The sequence below is a fragment of the Sitophilus oryzae genome, unplaced genomic scaffold (assembly GCF_002938485.1).
Source record: "Sitophilus oryzae breed Bouriz unplaced genomic scaffold, Soryzae_2.0 scaffold_813_pilon_pilon, whole genome shotgun sequence".
In the NCBI taxonomy this organism is placed as follows: domain Eukaryota; kingdom Metazoa; phylum Arthropoda; class Insecta; order Coleoptera; family Curculionidae; genus Sitophilus; species Sitophilus oryzae.
Genome location: NW_022147432.1, coordinates 2,442,511 through 2,461,881, shown reverse-complemented (window position 1 = coordinate 2,461,881; position 19,371 = coordinate 2,442,511). Strand labels below are relative to the sequence as shown.

The 19,371-nt window shown below is 33.9% G+C and overlaps 1 protein-coding gene across 1 annotated transcript in view; it reads left to right on the top strand.

Annotated features, from left to right (window-relative positions):
- LOC115889368 overlaps window positions 1-19,371 on the top strand; it is a 72,335-nt gene that overhangs the window by 29,184 nt on the left and 23,780 nt on the right. The window contains exons 6-15 of the mRNA XM_030909349.1: window positions 2,477-2,622; window positions 2,684-2,803; window positions 3,031-3,258; window positions 4,747-4,923; window positions 4,980-5,110; window positions 5,263-5,450; window positions 6,623-6,752; window positions 6,814-6,937; window positions 9,930-10,172; window positions 12,925-13,018. Coding sequence (XP_030765209.1) covers window positions 2,477-2,622; window positions 2,684-2,803; window positions 3,031-3,258; window positions 4,747-4,923; window positions 4,980-5,110; window positions 5,263-5,450; window positions 6,623-6,752; window positions 6,814-6,937; window positions 9,930-10,172; window positions 12,925-13,018 — 1,581 coding nt within the window. The remainder of the gene's footprint in view (window positions 1-2,476; window positions 2,623-2,683; window positions 2,804-3,030; window positions 3,259-4,746; window positions 4,924-4,979; window positions 5,111-5,262; window positions 5,451-6,622; window positions 6,753-6,813; window positions 6,938-9,929; window positions 10,173-12,924; window positions 13,019-19,371) is intronic.

The window sequence follows — 19,371 nt, the reverse complement described above, 5'->3', positions numbered from 1 at the left end:
TATGATGAACTTTTTTAAAATAAGAATCGGTCAAGTTCTAATGAACCTAAGGGGACGATAGTGTTCAATATGACAACGTCGCAGGCCAAATACCCAAAAAGGTTATCAGTGTTTGCCGTTTATCCAATTGAAAAATCCGGAAATATCCAGATATGTTATCGTCCCGCTTGGTAAATAAAAGTTTTGCTTTGAGTACATATTAATTTTCGTGGTTTCTTTCAAGTGTCCCAAATACGGGGGACTTTCAAAAAGTATTTTTTCTACCAACTTTGGGAGGACAAGAAAAATATTTCTAATATTTTGTTTTGTTCGACGACATGGAACACTGCGCTTTTGTCATCATATGTCGGCAAAAAATAATGTTCTTTTTTTAACATGGCAAAGTTCAATAACGCCACCATTCTGGGTTGCTATTAGGACAGATGTTATTTTGACGTCTGTCTAATTTAGAGTTATGATACCACGAAAAAATATCGATCGTGGTATGACCGGCACAGCGTTGTCCACTTTTACATATTTTCTTTTAATCAAAATATTATAGGAAACAAAAATAAATTAATTATAAATATATAAACAGTTATTATTTACATCAATAAAACTCACCTGCTTAACAGCACTTATAAAGGGCCATTACTATCGCTTTCCCGTTCAAAATATTTTAATAAAGTTGCGATATTTTTTATGGCTATTAAGCTATCTTGCACACTTCGCACTAAAAAAGATTGTATGTTCGACTGCACGGTCTGCTAGTAAACATTTTTAAGCTTAAAGTATCACAACACTATTTAAACCAAAAACTCGTAATACAAAACTAAAGTGTCAAAACGTAATGTCAGAAAAAAATCAAATGTTAGAAAATAATTATATAAATGTGGCAACTTGACATTTTTACAGCAGAGCTGCCACCCGAATCCCAACGTGAAATTTAAATTCCAGATAATTAATCAGCTTGGCGCCAAATATGTCCATGGTTGACAAAAATGAATTTAAAAATCGCACCCTATATTACGTAACTAAAATTGGTATCAAATATACTAATAGTTATAATTAAAAAAATCATGATATCGTATTTCGTTAACGCTATTTGAACGAAAAACATGCAGTGAAAAGAAGTTTGTACGGAATTGGAATATGCCATTTGACTTAGTATCCAAATTTATCAAGGTCGTAGTTCGGAAACCATAAGACCGGAACAGAAATGTATAGAGCAATTTTTATAGAAATTTTTTTCAGCTTTTTTGTCTATAGATTGTTTTTCCACTAGATATCATTTTTTTTCGAGATATAAGCGAAATAGTGAAAAACAGTGTTCCCAACTCTCAAAAATTTATCCCCCTAAAAATCTAAAACACCCGCATCAAAAATCCCCAAAATATCCCTAAAAACCTAAAAAATATCCCGAAAACCCCCTAAAAATATAAATAATAATAAATAAAGAATTTGTTGTGTTTTAAGTGGTTGACCTTGAAACGTCTGATCACAGCAATATAGCCAACTGTTCGAAACTTTCCATTAAAGCAATATCAAACCTTCTTAAATCCAAACAACTAAAATCCCCACAAGTGTTATCCAAGATTCGGTGATTAAAATAAATAAATTATTTTGTTTTATTGATACTTTCCTATTAATTTTGAAAAATAGCAGTAAAATTCCATTGAAATTTTATCCCCAAAAAATTTTACTCCCTAAAAAAATCCCCGTATAGATTTTTTCTGCCCAAATTTAGGGATAAAATCCCGGAGTTTGTAACACTGGTGAAAAAATTGGCATATTATAACCCGGGGACTTTTAACACGTATGAGCCCAAGTCTAGAGGATCCGTTTAAAACAATTTTTAAAACTAGGAATTTCTTCCACCGATCGATCTTTTTTAATTAATTTGACTGATATCCGCCGCAATATCTAAAAAAATTCGATCAAAATCAAAAAGGCAGTATTTACAATTTTCCGATAAGAACATATTAAATCTTAAATAATAAATTCAACTACGCTGTGTACCATAACTGATATGTAAACTGATAGATAGGTAATATTTAAGAGGAATGTACATTTTAAGTTAATTAATATTTATATTTTTAAAAAATACAGTCATATTATGCTTATCGTTGCCTCGGATATTATTCAATACCTCCTGGTATATTCTTATTTACTACTGCACTATATCAACACCGCATTTAAATTTCAGAAGCCAGATAAATCTAGTTAAATTACTACTATCTTTATCTTTAATCAGTATGTACTTAGTTTTTTTTTCGAATTTCAATTGTTTTCCGTGTTTACTTCAGGTTTAGTCTGACATATAGTGTTATAGTGTATACTACGTTTCTTTACGTCAAAATATAGGTGACAGCGTTCTTGACATTGACATTATTATAATTTTTTTTCGTTCGACAAGATAGTGATTTTGACACTTATACAATGGTTAATATTTTGATAGTGATATGATTTAGTATGACATACTGTGATTTTTTTATAGGCGTACCTCATCCTGAAAGGAAATACACGTTAAGAAAAAGACAAAGTGCTGCACTGGACACTACTACATTTATATGTTACACATGCGCGTTGGAATACCCATCTTCCAGCATCAGATTGTTGTATTGTTGTCCGAATGCAGAGAAGGTGACATGTCAAATTTATTCAACAATTACAAATTCTAAACTAAGTACTGTTTGTCTCGCAGGAACCGTATTTTCCTTTTATACAATCGTTGAAGGCGCCTCCTGGTGCAAGACCAGTTACACCTCAAGGTATGGTTCAAGTTTGTTCCACCTGCTACAAAAGCATTCCTCAAAAACATCAGGTAAATTATCAAAATTCCATTGCCATTATTTTCGAATTTTGTTTATTAATTTTTTCTTTTATTAGTTTCTTGGTATTTCAAAACTTACTTGAGGGTATAAAAAAAATCAGACGACTTACAATGTAATACCTTAGCTTTACAGAAGCGACAGTATTGGTTTTTTTTTATTAACGACCACTGTATCGTCTCTTTTTTGTCTTATACTAAACCATTGGTGCTTTTTCTAGGTTTTTGGAGGTGATCCTTCAGCACAACAGCAAACTCCAACAAACAATCACGTGAGCGTGACTGAAGTGCAGTACGTCAACACCACTACTTCAAGGCCGAGTACTGTCAAAAGTCCTGCCAATTCCGCAGGGTCGGATATTAGATACAAACCCTACGATATCAGCCAAGCTAATGTGGTGACTAGCAAAAAGAAACAAGCCGCTTTAGCTGAAAATAGGAATTCTAAGGTAAAATATAGTTCTTTTCATGTGCTATCTACATTTTCTCCTACAACAGTCACAAGCGTTAGTTTTTCAAATAAATGTAATATCAACCAGTGATGGACGGTGGGTAATTTGACGGGTACGTAAATAAAATTTGGGTATACAGACAGGGTGATTTACAGTCATGGTACGTTAGACGTTTATGGAGAACCGGTCGGTGATAGGATTTTTTTGAAAATTTGGATTTTTGCTAAAGGTAGCTTCTCCATCTGTCTAAATTATTTTCAGCGGTACATTGTTGCCGCTTCATACTAAAAGTAGTAGCATCTTTGTTATTTTAAATGGAACACCCGGTATATTATATTTTTCGAAAATTTCGTTTGTTATAAAATACCTCAAATCATTGTTATTTTAGATTCAAGCCTATGTATATTATTAAAAAAATCGAAACACAAATGAAGTTTCTTTTCGACGATATATCATGTTTTACCCAAATTTTAATATTTTCTATTATTCCTAATTGTATAAAAACCACTACGCTCTCAAATATTTTATTCACCAATAAACAATTCGCGTGTTTGTGATTTTAATTCAAACAATAACAAATAAAATCATCGTCTGTTATGAAACCAAATATCGACCTCTAACCCAAAATACATTCTTATACCATACACATTCGCTTTATAATATATTTTTTATTACTAGCGATAACCTCGTGTATATCTCGTTTCTTCTGCAAAACACTTTTTGCCAGTCTAGTTTTAGTGTTCGTCATGCAGTGTACTTTTATTCTCTGATTTTAAAAATCGAAAACAAAACATAGAAATGACAAAAAGTCACAGAGCAACCTTGAAGGTAATTAATTCGATTTATATTTAGTTTTTATTTTTAACCATTGTCTAGTAATACTAATTACTATATAATAAATAAAAAAAGATTAAATATCTCTCTACAGTAACACAATATTTCTTGTAACAATAACACAGTTTGATGCACAATATTTTTGATAAAAGACATTTTTGGTTATGTGGAGAAGAATACCACAGAATTGCTAGTCATACAGAAGCGAAGCGGGCTATTTTTTCGAGGAACAAATTTTAAGAGAATTTATTTGTCATATTTTTAAGCTCTACTTTTAATGATGGGATGGACAGGTAAAGAGCCGTAACTAACAAAACTTATTTTACGCCTAAAAACATTTTATAAAGAGCGTTTTTTTCTAATTTGTAAAGCTCGTTTAAAAACACTGATTTTTGTTAATGACTGTTGTAGAAGAGCATACCAATTTCGAACGTTTTCTGCGAAAAATGACGTCAGATTTTAAAAGGTAGTCATTAAAACTTTTCATACTTTTTATGAATTTTGTGCCGCCATATGGTTTTTCGCAGAAACGTTGTGAATTCGTATGCATAAAAACTATCTGTTTTACAGATGACCGAAATTCCAACAAAAGTTTTAAATGTTCTCATTCATGATTGCCCTAAAGTAGATTTGTTTTTACACATTTTTTAGGCTGCTCTTGCCGCCAGAACCACCTCGCCATTGGTCGACGTGAACGGCCACCCTAGTTCGCAGAGTTATCGCTGTTACATATGCGCCGGTCTGTATCCATTAGAACAGATGGAATGGATCAGCACGTCATCGGAAGGGATGAACTCCCATGCCATGCATTTTCCCTGCCTGTCGAAGGTAATAGACAGTTCTTTTGTATATGCTAGAGAAATTGGAACTGTTTTCTTTTCTAGATCGGTAGGACTTTAGAAAATAGTTGTATGGATTCTCATGGGCGAGTACTAAGTTGTACAAGATGTGTCAATCACTTAGCTCAACAATGGGAAACGTTTGAAGCTGATAGAGTTCCGTTAGAGAGAAGAAGGTAAGTTGTAAGGAATATACCATACTATTGAAGGATGTCAATACTAGTCTTTGAAATTGTAATCGCAGTATTTTTTGAAAATAGATTTGTGCCTGGAATCATTTTACTTTTTTCTAAATTATACGTATATTCATTTGTGACTGATTTTTCAGGTATGACGTACCTCTACCAGAATCATCGTTAATGAATGGGGATAGGGGAATTCCCACACCACCAAGTACAAACAGTGAAAGAACGGTTTGTAGCAATACGACGACAGGTGGCAGCAGTATATACTGTTTCCTCTGTGGTTTACATTCGGAGTTTACTTTGGCCAGGGTAGTTTACAGCAAACCTCAAGGTAAATAATACTATATTAATTCCATAAATACTTGTAGACTAATACAAAATCTGCAAAAAAGTTTGTAACATTTGTCCATTTTTTTAAGTTAAAAAAATGTATGTGGAGTTTCTTGAGCATTATCTCTTCAGCAAATTAGGCAAAGAAAATAAAAGTCCTCCTATGCTGGGTGCCTGCTCACCAAGGGATCGAAGGCAATGAAAAAGCAAACGATCTAGCTAGAAAAGGAGCGAACAAACCTGGAGGACACCATCCGTAACCTGGAATCGCCAACGGTCTAAGACGCTCGAAAAAGTTCTTTAGAACTTACGACAGAGAAAAATCAAAGATTTTCCTTGATTTAAGTAAGAACAATCTTCGGATTGTCGAGGGGTTTCTAACAGGACAGTCTCCTCAACGAACGCCTCAGTAGATTGAGAAACAACGGGTAATGCATATTCTGTGAAGAAAATAAGGAAACACCAGAACACTCTATCACTGAGTGCACCAAGACGACAACCGTTCGTGCCATAAACTGGTATGGCTGATGTTGAAAATGGAGAGGCTGGCCTCTGTGGAGCCGTCTCAGATACTGGCTTCTATCAAAGCCCTGAGACTGTATGATGACTTATAATCCGTTATAACTGAAGAACGGGGAACACACATTAGATCTGTAAGGTGGCGGTGATTAACCCCCCTCCTAAACATTCTACATTCATTCTTCAGCATACATAAGAGCAATAAAATATAAGTTTGACATATGCAAAAACCCAGCTGATTATGATATCCAAGACTCAGAAATAGAATTTGGCAATTGTACTGTAGATGTGGCAGAACTAGCAAGACTAGTGATATATCCATAGTAAATTATAATCCATATATACATAGTAAATTAAATCCTGAACAACTTTTCGCTTTGACATTTTTCAATATTGTCACCTCACCTAGTCCCACCTTTTGCATATTGTGTAAAGAAATTTTGTAATTTATCGTCTTGACAGCTGTAGCATGACATGTTTAACTTTGGTTTAACTGATTTGTTTTGTTATTGGACATGCTGATGAAATTCCGTATACACATTTTTTCCAAATTAAATAAAAATAATAAAAACTGTTCCCATTTGTGGCGAGCTTTTTGGTACACTTTGTTTCCTACCTTATGGCTTTTAATATCTTTTAATATTTGAATTTCAGGAAGGAATGCTCCGTATTTTCCAGCCTTATTGCGTCACAAAAGTCCTCCCAACGCCGAGCAACTGAGGGAAGACGGCAGCGCGCTTGTTTGTACGTTTTGTTACCATAGTTTAGTGCACCAGTGGAGGAGGTATTTTCTTATAAACTATCTTTGTTTAAATTAAAATTATTGTTTTTGTTGGTTGGCACAGGCACGAGACGCAGGGAAATCACGCAGCTCCAGCGGACAGGCGGGACTACAACACTCATGATTATTGTTGTTACGTCTGCGGAGTGACGACCTACAGAAAACGAATCCGGGCACTTCTTATTAAGGTAACTGAGTGTTTATTTAATATATTTTATTACTTTTATTTAATTTTTTAATTTTTATTTATTTTATTCTTATTTGTCTCTGTTTAACACTTTGACTGCCATGTGTATATCTGAGTATACACAATAGCATGTCCCAGTTCGCCACGTGTATATTCTAGTATACACATACAATCAGTAATAATCCGGCGTGTGTATACTCTGTTTTTTTTTCTCAGGTAAGATTTCGACAGACGATGACAGAAAAAAAGCAGATGACTTCCATACCAATCCATTTATTTCACTAAAAAAAGTTTCTAATATTTTTTAAGTTAACTATGGATGGGTTTATAAATAAATACGTCATGTCGTAAAAATAAATACGTCGTCTCTTGTTTTTAACCAGTTTTATTGGTTTATTTCAAAAGTGACAGATCATATTTCAATATTATTGGTTTGACGCAACGATGAACGACAAACGGACGCTTATGCGTATGAACTCGACTTAAGATTTTTGAGAGTTGTCAAATTCTTGCCAAATTATAGGTTATAATTTTATGTCAAATTATGTCATATAGAAATGATAAATATTTTGCATTTTGCATTTAGGACTGTGTTGTTACTTGTGTTTTGTGTTTTTTTAAATTAAGTGGAGGAAAACTCGAGGGAAAATTAAGTGTTGACCCAGACCATAGTTTACAGTTAATATTCGGTGCACATAGACCGCCAGAGACACAGTTTGCCAGAGAGTTGTATTAGCCACAAATAAAGTTGTATACCATCTCGTATATGGTACCAAAAACTGGAGTATCTGTAAAATAACATCACACGATAGGTAAATAATACATTTTAGTACTGCAGAAAAAAATAAGATTAAAGGTAATTAACCAAGATTAGATTTTTTCAGTTTCATACAGTTTTTTTTTCATAATATTTTGAAGTAATCACTTGTCACTCAAAATTTAAATATATTAATTATGCGTTCCAATTGTTCCAACTTGTTTCTTTGTAAAATAAAATAAACTACTTTGCAGTTGAAATGACAGACACATCTATCACTGTCAAGGATTTTGTCGTTGGACAGACTATAGACTACAGTAGCACGCTTTACGTGCATTTCTTATGGAATATGGTTTGGCGTGGCGTGGAAGAATGACAAAATAATTTTAGCGCCGAGTTTCAATGAAAAATATTTTTTTTATAGTTCATTTTTTATTTAAGTACTATATTTATTGTGACATAATTAATAGTTTGTAGTTTTGTCTTAGAAAACTTAAAATAACTTTAAAAAACACATTATTTGAAATAAAACAAACTTAAAACTTAAATGGTAACAACAAATTAAATGAACAAAAGTACAAAATATTTATGTTCGGTTAGGATATTTATGTTATAATTATTCTCCTACGCCACGTGTATATTTTTTATACACTAGCCTAAAAGTCACAATGACAGATTTTTAAATTTTTGTGCACGGGGCAAAGGGTTAAAAAAAACATTTAAAGTAATTTTCTATAAAAAATACAAGTGGCGCGCGGAACCCTTCTACTGAATTCGGCATGGCAGTCAAAGTGTTAATACAGTCACAACTGGAAATGTATTACGATAAATAAATCTGAAAATACATTTACTACTTTATTAGAGTGAAAAAAACAATATTTTATTTCTAAACACATCTCTGAATAAAAAGATTAAGAAAGGAGTATAATGCTATCCATGTATTCATGCATGGTGGGCGGAAAAAGGACTCTAGGGTGGGGATCCTTGACAGTTCTGTTTGAAGATTCATTTGACACATTTCAATTTGATTTGAAATTTCGTGAATTTGTCAGTTTTTATTTAGCTTATTTTTTGTTATTTATTATTTATTCTACTACTGATACTTGTATAAAGGTAGCAAATCTAGATGAAAATTGTGGCAGAACTTAAATTAACAGTGACACTATTGCGATTTATCAAAAAAGACTGTAAAATAGTTGGTTGTGTAGCGTGCGGTAGATCTAGGGCAAAAATCGAGTGAAATAATGGAATAACTTTTCGCTAGTAAGTGACTATATAATATACATACGTGTAGTAAACCGAGCATTTATGAGAGAAATTCACTTAAATTAACTAATTATATATTTTTTCTTGCATTTTTGCTCTTATTTACTACTTGTCAAACATTAGATGTCAACGAATTTAGGTAAATTTGACTTACCTGCTTCAGTAGCGTATCGGATGTTTGTGTTAATAAATAATTATTATAACTTATCTATTTTTATTAGAATTGTATATTTTTATAACAATTTTAATAACTACCAACATTTATTCCCAACGTAAAATAGAACAACAAATTATTGAGTCTACCCCACGTCTACCCTACATCATAATTTTACACTTTTTAAATAAAATTAGAACGGCACTAATAAACCGGAATTTAAGTCGGCCAGGTTTTTGAGTCCCATCGCGGTGGATCTAAGATTTTTTATATGCTTCTTCCTTAATATTTTTATTCAAAGAAACACATATTGTGTAATGTTGACATTACCATGTCAAGTTTTGAAAGTGTACCACTACCTATCTTTACTTTTCTCCATTTACTTCATTCGTTTTCCTCACTCGTCTTCTACCATTTATCTTGCTTGTTGCGACCTGATCGGTCAGTGTGCGCACGCCCTTATGGAGTATGCAAGAATGTGAGATATTTACCAGTGTTAAAATAGACTATGTGTTATTGTCACTTTCTGACACAATTTTGGCCTTTTTTTACTCCAATTCAGAGTAACTAATGTGAAATTCAAAATTGACAAAAGTTATTTGTGTTTTACTGGTTTTGAAATTTTGCATGTCAAAACTAGAAATGTTTTTTTACAATTTTTGGTGTATTTTTCATATTCAAAATAAATTGTTGTAATACCTACTTTTTGACTAACGGTGTGGTTGTATACAAAAAACCAAACACAAACCTCGGGTTTCATTACTTTCTGGGATTTAGTGAATCTCTGTGAGTATAATAATGTTATTTTATTTTTAGGATTTTCCATTTTTGAGGTTTCATCCCCAACCGGAAAATTCGCTTCTTTTGGAAAACGGTGATTATGCTGTGGTCTGTCTGGATTGCTATGAGACCTTGAGGACGCAGTCGCTGGAGTACGAACGGTGGGGGCTGCCGCTGGACAAGCGCCAGTACAACTGGATAACGCAGCCCCCGCCGCCCGAAGATAGCCCCGAAGCGGGAATCGCGCGCTTGCCCAGCGGTCAAAGAAGCGACAAAGTTGTAAGTTATGTTATTAATCTATACTAGTCATCCTCATCTGTGGTGGTCTGAATTTTTAACCTGTAAAATAATGATGGCGATATATTACTAGATATAAGAACATAGGTTTTGCCCGCGACTTTAAGTTTGATTTTCATGCATCCGTTATACGTTGATACGATGGTCCGACGGTGCTCTGATTGGTCATAGCGTTTTCGCGCCACTTTTCATCCGTAAATATTTTACTTCAGTTCGTCATCGGACCCGTTCATACGATAACGGACGTTTTGACACTTTTTTGACAAATTTAATCTAACCTTAATAAAAATATAAGTTAGCAAAATCGTTATGGAAACGAAAATATAAAATAACCCCAATCCGATAATCGGAGGCATGAAAATGCAATAAATTTAAAAACTGCGTTATTTTCTAACCAATCAAAGTCTTTAAATTCTACCAATAAAATTAATATCGTATTAACGTATCGTCGGACAACGGATGCATGAAAATCAAGCTTTATTCGCATAAAATTCGAATCTCTGAAGTAGGATCCTCATGCAGGCGAAATGCATTTTTTTTCCGCGAAATTGTCTCTATGGGTCGAATTGATGGCATTTGACTTTTGGCGACATCGCAATATAGTTAAAAGAGTTTTAACTTTAAGCGAAAATTTACTTTTACTATTTTTGTCTAATCAGTTTGGCTATTTTTATGTTTTTTAGTATCCTCTTGGTTTCCACAGTGGCGTGCACATAATGTAGGCAAAAAGGCGTTGCCTACCCAGACAAAATCATAAAATCTTTTTTTTTTACAACATTACATATAATGGCTCATTAATAATCCAACAAATATCAGCAATAAGCATTTTTTATCTATTTCTATTTTAGAGATTAATATGTACTATAATAATTTTCGCCTACAGCGTTATCGCGCAATTCCCATATAAACTTCACCGTAGAGGCGCTCCATATAATTTACTCGAAAGCGGTTTGGTTCCTTTATATTGTCTCTAATGGGACATTAAAGGCCGTGCCTATGCGACGGAGTCGGTCGGTATCCCTCACAGCAATGCCAAAGCCAGGGTGTCCCGTTTAAGAAAAAAAAAAGTTTTAGTCATATTTCAAAAATGACAGCTCTCAGCGAAAAGCTAGTTACGCCACTTGTACCTGAAAAACTCTACGGGACTAGATAAATATGAAGATCTAGATAGAGATATGAAGAACTAGATAAAGATATGAGGGAACTTGAAAAATGACATAATTTTCAAATTCGCCTTGTATGTTAGGAGCTAAGAGGGCTAGGAAAATAATTCTGTATGTAGCATTTTTAATTTCATATAAAAGTAGCACAGTGATGTAAAAACTGCATCTTTGTAGCTCTACTAATAAACAAGAAACACCATAAAACACCCGAAAATGGGACACCTTGTACAGAAATATAAAAGGTACTTGAATCGAAACGTAAACAAAAATGGCAACTTTCATATTGATTCGTCTCAATCATTCCTGATATAGTTTGCATATATTTGGTCAATCAGTCATCCGTGCCATCAATATTGAAATAAAAATCACTTAGGCGATACGAAGTTAGCCGGGTCAGCTAGTGTTTAATGTAAATCAACGCCCATTACCGCCGAAGTCAAATTTTGCAAAAATCAATAATTAAAAAAAGTTCCATTATGATGCCGACTTTATATGTGATACTATACGTTTAACATGAATAACAAATACACACATGGCCAAAATTATTGCATATATCCGTTAAAAATATACGGAAAGGAATTTAAAAAAGCTTTTTTTATACATAGCTTTGATAATCTGTACTAAACATTTTTTTGTTAAAATGGATATGGTAACCGATGTTTATCTCGTTCAGACCCAATATTATTACAAATTCTTGCACATTTCGATTTGTGGTATCTTGGATTTCGGAAGAAATTTGACCATTGTTTTGGTCTTAAAATGCCTAAAAACATTATTTCACAGTTTAATAGAGTCAGAATAGTAACACTGTCTCAACAGGGCTACCGGCAAGTTGCAATAGCTGAAATTGTAGGAGTTAACCAAAGCTATGTTTCGCGAATATTAAAAAAAAATAAGGGAGACAAACGAGGTTACAGACCGGCCTGGAAGAGGTAGAAAGAGATAATTGCTGTGCAATCCCCTGCTTTCTAGTACTGCTAAAAAATGAGTTAGCTCGCCTTGAAGGAGTAAATGTTTCAAGAAAAACCATAGCAAGAAGACTCCATGACAGAGGATTACGGAGCCCTTTACGTGTTCCGAAGCTTAATTTACAGCACAAAACTACGCGACTACAATGGGCTGAGAAGATAAGAGCAAATGGACCTAATTGGAATTTCGTCATATTTAGTGATGAAACAACTATAGGCCTAGAGTATCAGACTCGCGACGAACTTTGGTCTGGAGAGCATCTGGAAGACGAGCACGCTTGAATGCAGCTCAACCCCGTGTCCCGTTTCAAGGGAGAATAATTTTGGTGTGGGCAGGTATAATGCACGGGGCTCGAACTCCTGTTTTTATTGATGGCACAATGACAGGTGCCTCATATCTTAGAGACGTTTTAGAGCCTATTGTGCGTCCATTTCTAGGGGCAGATAATGCTCCTCCCCATCGCACTTTAGCGGTTCGCGAATTTTGTGAGGAAGATGTAAATGAAATATCGTTATATGCAATAATTTTGGCCATGTGTGTATAATAAAATAACAAAAATATTATTACCGTTGATAAAAGATAGGGTGTTTTCATACTTGCAGGCACCCCCAACGTTCCTAGCCAAACCTACCAGAAAGAACCACTCACCGAAAATTATGGAGAGAAAAACCACATCAAAGACTGATCAGAACTCAGGTGAGTTATATTTTCTAGTGATGGGAAAACCGATTAATTTCAATAATCGAGTACTCGAGTTTCAAGCGATTTCAATAATCGAGCGTTCGCTCTAGCGAAAATCGCTCGTATTTAAAAATACGGTTTTTTGCCCGTCGCTTGTTGTACTCGTAACGTCAAGCAATAAGTTGCGTGCGCAGAGCACATATTCTTTCGGTGATGAATGGCAAGTAGCAAGCGACGAGCTATTCGCTTGATCGCTTGATTCAGTTTATTTCAAAGCATTGTCGATGTAGGTCGTAAAATTTTGTCTACTCAGATACGCAACGGATACGTCGTATAAATTTGCTATCTGCAATGCATGTAAAAAATTCACTCGGCTTTTTATCGAGTATGTCGCATTAAAATTATTGGATTTCAATTTATTTCATTCTAGGATCGCTTGCGTTCGTTGCTCGTCACTTATCACTTCCATCGCTCGTTCACAATCGAGCGATGTCGGTTGCTTCAATAATCGAGTACTCGAGCGAATGTTCGCTCGAGTTATCCCATCTTTAACATTTTCATGATTTGTACAGTTTTCACTGTTTTTTTACCTTCGGGTATGTAAGAGGATCCCTAAGGAATTGTACCTTTTAATGTATCTCTAAAATAATTGCAAATATTTTAAGGAGTGGTAGTTATATTTACTACTTTATAAAATATATTGATACACCAAGCTATTTAGCATTGAAAATTTAAAAAAATAATACCATAATTTTAAGAAGCGCCGGTATCAACCAGTAATCATAAAATATTTACTTAAATATTAATTAAATTTTGTCATATGGCGGTAAGAGATTGTACAATAATTATTGTTAAGATTTATTTATCTAGTTATTTATTTTACTTATTCATGTTAAGCTTCATTCAGAACCTCGCAATTAGTGGAATAAATTAGTGGTTTCGATTACACTTTATGCTTTTGAGTTTACGATCATTCACAATGTCCAAAAAAACACAATTAAAATTAATAGCATATCCTAGCAACAGCTTGCGGTAGTCAGTTGTATCCATAGTGAATGCCTAATATTTCGCTTATAAAACAATCAACTTTTGATTTTTTACCACAATTTTTTTTGACGGATGATAATCAAAGGCCAAAATGACATTCCTCGCAAATTTTGAACTATAATTAGTGGAAAAGTTAAATGTTTGTTAAGCTTCATTCAGAACCCCGCAATCAGTGGAATAAATTAGTGGTTTCAATTACACTTTATTTGCAGTTTATATTCATATATATTATAGTCTACAAACAATTCCAATAATATTTTCTGAGGCATATACTAACTGTGAACGTAGGGCTTATAGCATAATGCTATTCTGCTATAGATCATACCAAATAAACTTTTAGACACGTGATTAAGCTTGAGCAGCACAGCGTTGCCGACTTTTACATATTTCTTTTAATCAAAATATTTTAGGAAACAAAAATGAATTAATCCATACAGAAAGAATATCCTAGGTGATAAAGGTGCCATGTCACATACAACATCAATAATTTTTAGACGTGTTTTGTCGATTTACTCGAAACATAAAAAAGGGACATGACACCTTTATCCGCTCATGTCTTAATTAAAAATACAGGGTGAGTTTTCTACAGTGATCTCTATAGGTATCTCGGAAATAATGAATGCCATAATGAAAGTCATGTTGGAACGACTCTATTAATGCGCGAGTCTCTAAATTTTACTTTTCTAACATGTCTTGAAAACCGGAAAAACGTAAGTAACGTTCACCGATCAACGTATCCTCGAAAATGTACGGCCAAGAAAAGTTGAAGCAATAATCCTACACGCTTTTTTTCATTTGAAAAATTCATATTTACAATTTTTCTTTATTTTAATTTACAAATTTTGGATGTGACAGTTTCACATTTCTGAGAGCAACGACGATTGAACTTGTTTCCATGGCTAACTAAGTGAAATTGTTTAAAAATGATAAGAATTGGCTTGGGAAACAAGAGAAGTAGCGAAAGATACAAATTAACAATAATTCTTTAAAGCACTGTTGCGATAGCCAAATATTTTTTAGATTTTGAGTTTGGTATGTAAAAAAGAAGACTTTTTCAATACTTGAGAGAAAAGAGGACAGTGAGATCTGGAATAGAGGACAGTTGGCAACCCTATATTTAGTCGATAAAAGTCCCTCAGTGTGGACGGACGGGGTCTCAAACCTTTGTATACTGTATTTTGATTTACCGTTCATACTGGGCTGCATTGGAAGTTTAGATTTTATGAAGCTTAGAATAGAGGCGAACGACTGAATGTATGTGTGGAATCGACAAAAGTCGCTCAGTATAAACGTAGCCTAGATGGTGAGAAATTCTGTAATTTTACGTTTTAAAATTACGAAATAAAGTGGCGTTGAGTAGCTAGAAAAGGATGCTAGTAGGAGACCGGAAATGGGATGTAAATGGTGGATGGATGCCGAATGAATAAATAAAGACGTTTATCTGTGCAAGAGGGTGACGCCAGATAAAAGGGATTTATTAGCCACAACAGGGCCGCACTGTTTAATATTATTTGAACATAAAACTGCTACGTAGTTTTGGATTCAAAATATAATATTTGGACACAATTTATTCCTCTACAAAAGTGGCACCAAATAAAAAAAATAAACACATTTTTTAAAATACTTATAAAAAGAGATACTTAAACACACCGGCGAAGCTTCCATTGATGCGGGTGATGCGTCGCATCCCCTCAAAATATTGTAATACGTTTTTATTTTAAAAGGTCAAAGAGAAAAAATAGATCAATCACAAAAAAAATTATCTCGACAGCGCAATGATACGATTGTCCTTGGTACATCTTCAATGCCACCGAACGCGAACCGAGGAGAGCGAACTTTCTGGCCACGATTGCGTCTCCCGTTCGCTGTTTTACTCGGTGCGTGATGCGGTTTATTAAACACATCTTGTTCGGTATAAAATGAAAAATATCGTGGCGCATTGCTATAGCCGATTCTGAGAGCGACTGTAAAAGAAATAATTTTGCAATCATCCTTCAGTTCTATGGTGTATTTAGAAAAATTAAAAACTATTGAAGAAGGAAACATATTTTGAGTATTAATACTAAATTAAAATCGTGTATTCGTCATTTTAGTGAAAATGTTTATTAAAGTGAACACTGGTTATGTGGTTGTAAGGCACACAATAAACTTTTTTTATTGGCCTTCTCTACGATTTTCCAACGAGAAAAATGTATGGAATACTACGATGATTTAAATAAACATATACAGGGTGGTCTGAACTGTATTCCGGAAACTTCGGCAGCATACTCTGCAGATAAAAATAAGTAAAAATGTTCGTATAGATATATTCCAAAAATGCTTAGTTTCGGAGATACAGGGTGGTGTTCGGGAGGTTTTTGACACGAGAAATTTGATTTTGATGTCAATATGACTCCTACTAGTAGAGGGTGCCACCTACATATTTTTTAACTGGTTTGAAGAATAATAACTTTTCGTCCGTACCTGTATAAAACTACTGAGTAAAAAAATATACATTTACGACGCTTTTTACGTAAAAAAGGTACCTTGGTAAAAATCGCTACGAGTAATGGTTTTCGAGATATTTGGAATCGAAATTATCAATACCTATCGTCATTGACATAAATTAAACATGTTAATTTTTTAGTTATTAGACTGAGATCATAAATTTGAAATGTTTTTGTACCAAAAGTTCAACAAAAACTGTTGCAGAAAAATATGATTAATTTAAAAAAATTAAAATTTCCAAATTTATCATTTCAGTGAAATAACTATCTACTCAACTTATTTATTTTTTGTTAATAATGGTATGTATTGACTAGTTCCATTCTAAATATCTTGAGAACGGTTACTCGTAGTGATTTTTACAAGGAGATATTTTTTACGTAAAAAATCACAGAGATGTATATTTTTTCCCTCGGTAGTTTTATACAGGCACGGACAAAAAATTATTACGCTTCAAAACAGTTAAAATACATGTAGGTGGCGACCTCTACCAGTAGGAGTCATATTGACATCAAAATCAAATTTCTCATGTCAAAAAACGCCCAGACACCAATTTTCATCTAAATATTGACGTTACTTCAGAAATTATTTGGAAAGAATCGAAATAAAAATGAAATGTCTACACTCTGTATCTCCGAAACTAAGCATTTTAGGACCTACATTTATACGAACTTTTTACCAATTTTTATCTGCAGAATATGCTGCCGAAGTTTCCGGAATACAATTCGGACCAACCTGTATAGGTCGGGAAAGAGGCATAGAAATTCAAGTCATATTTCGCCTAAAAAGGCTTTTATTTGGGAAAACCTAAAGAATTGAAATTGCCGTAACTAGTGCATAGTTATGACTTTCCCTTGTATTGACGCCACGCCGCTGCTTAAACACTATTTCATATTTCATTGCTATTCAATTCCTATTTCAATGAGTTTTGGGGTGTCTATGTTTTGCTAGTCGCTTTAAAATTTGACCTTCACATATAATAATAGAAACGGTACGAGAAGGGTGAAAACTACCCTAACCCCTACATAAATGCTAGAAGAAATAATTTTTTTTTCGTAAATCGGTTCTTCTGGTAGAACGATTACTTTTAATCGTCCAACATCTACACCGAGGCTTTGTTGGTCACCATCATGTCTAGCTCGTTTTAATTAGAAAAAAAGCCGTTTTTTATTTTAATTTGTCTTTGAATTTTGTTGGCGGCCTTTTAAATATCGAATTGTCCGGTTGATAAGAGATGCCGAATTTCTACTGTAATTTCTAAATGCTTTTTAGGGTTCCGTACTCAAAGGTTAAAAACGAGAACCCTATTACCTATTACTAAGACTTCGCTGTCCGTCCGTCTGTCACAAATGTCTATCTTATGAACCGTTATAGCTAGACAGTTGAAATTTTTACAGAACAAATACTAAAAACAGAATTAAATAAATGTTTATGAATAAAAAAGTACTTTCACTAAACATTATCTTTTAAGTAAGAATTTTACATAGAATCTTTCAAGTCCTCGATGGCCGCGTGGTTAAAGCGTTAGGACTTTGGACGCTGCTATGACGTTGGAGCCGTAGTAAGGCAGGTTCGAATCCTAGTCAAGGCGACTTTTTTTAATCGTTTTTTTAATTTTTACATATTTTTATATTTTTACTTGTTACATATTTATTATTGATTAATACAATTTTTAGTAATGTGTCTTTTTTTTAAATTACTTATACGCGCATTCAAAAGTTCAGCTAAATCGGAAAAAAAGTTTATAATAATATAGTGTCTAATGTTGTATAGATAATGAATGGTACGGAACCCTTCGTGCGCGACTCCGACTCGCACTTGACCAATTTTTTTACGCGTAGAGATATTTATTTAACACTCTATTTCTGTTATTAAGGTCCTAAAACTAGGCCAACGACGTTGTAAAATCTCAAAAAAATTAATTTAATTATTTTTTTCTCATTAAGAAATTAATTAAAACTTAATATTATGTAATTATTAAGTTTGCAGTCAAATAAAACAGTAAATTAGTAAAGGGTTTGTCTTAATTTTCTTATTCATTTTGAGTCAAAACAAATCAATGTATGTGGTAGTTCATATTCTAAACATGTTCATCGCTGCCTTAGTCCACCCCTGCCCCTTTAGTTTCACCCTGACAACCGCAAACTCATTTCGCCCCTTTCGGCGCGGTGTCAGTCAGTCGAGGGACGTCTTGCGTCGGTAAGCGTCGTTTACACCCCTATTCCTTCTATAAAGCCTCGTTTGAAACGGTATTTTCGCGATACGTTATGGTTTCATCGAGCCGGGACGCGTAAACAATCGAAACACGTAAAATATTTCACGATCCAACACCCGCTCCGATACACCTGCCGGCGTAATAATGATTACTGTTTTGTATATTGCGACGTTTTTTTAATGGATATCAACATGGATTACAAGTCGGATAATCTCAGTTCGGCACCAACTTCAAATTCTACGTATAATAATCGATTTTTGTACAGATCTCAAGGTAACCAAAATAGACTCAGTGTTTTTTATCTTTATTAAAAAATTATATAAATAAAAAATTATGACTTATTTTACACCCCACCTTACTAATTGTTATCGATTTTTTTCGAAAAGATATCGCAGTTACGGCATCCAAATAATAAATAGATTGCGTATTTTGTTGTTATTGAGAAAAGTGGCATAAATTCAGAAATAGATGGGGGAATTACCTGGGGGTTTAAGGGGTGAAATTTCAAGGGCGGGACCGCAGGGTGACTAACGGAATGCTATCGGGAGCGAGAGGTCGCGTTGTTTGACCCTTAGACTATTCGTCTTTTCTGCCCTTAAACTTCGTTACTCTTGTCTAAGTT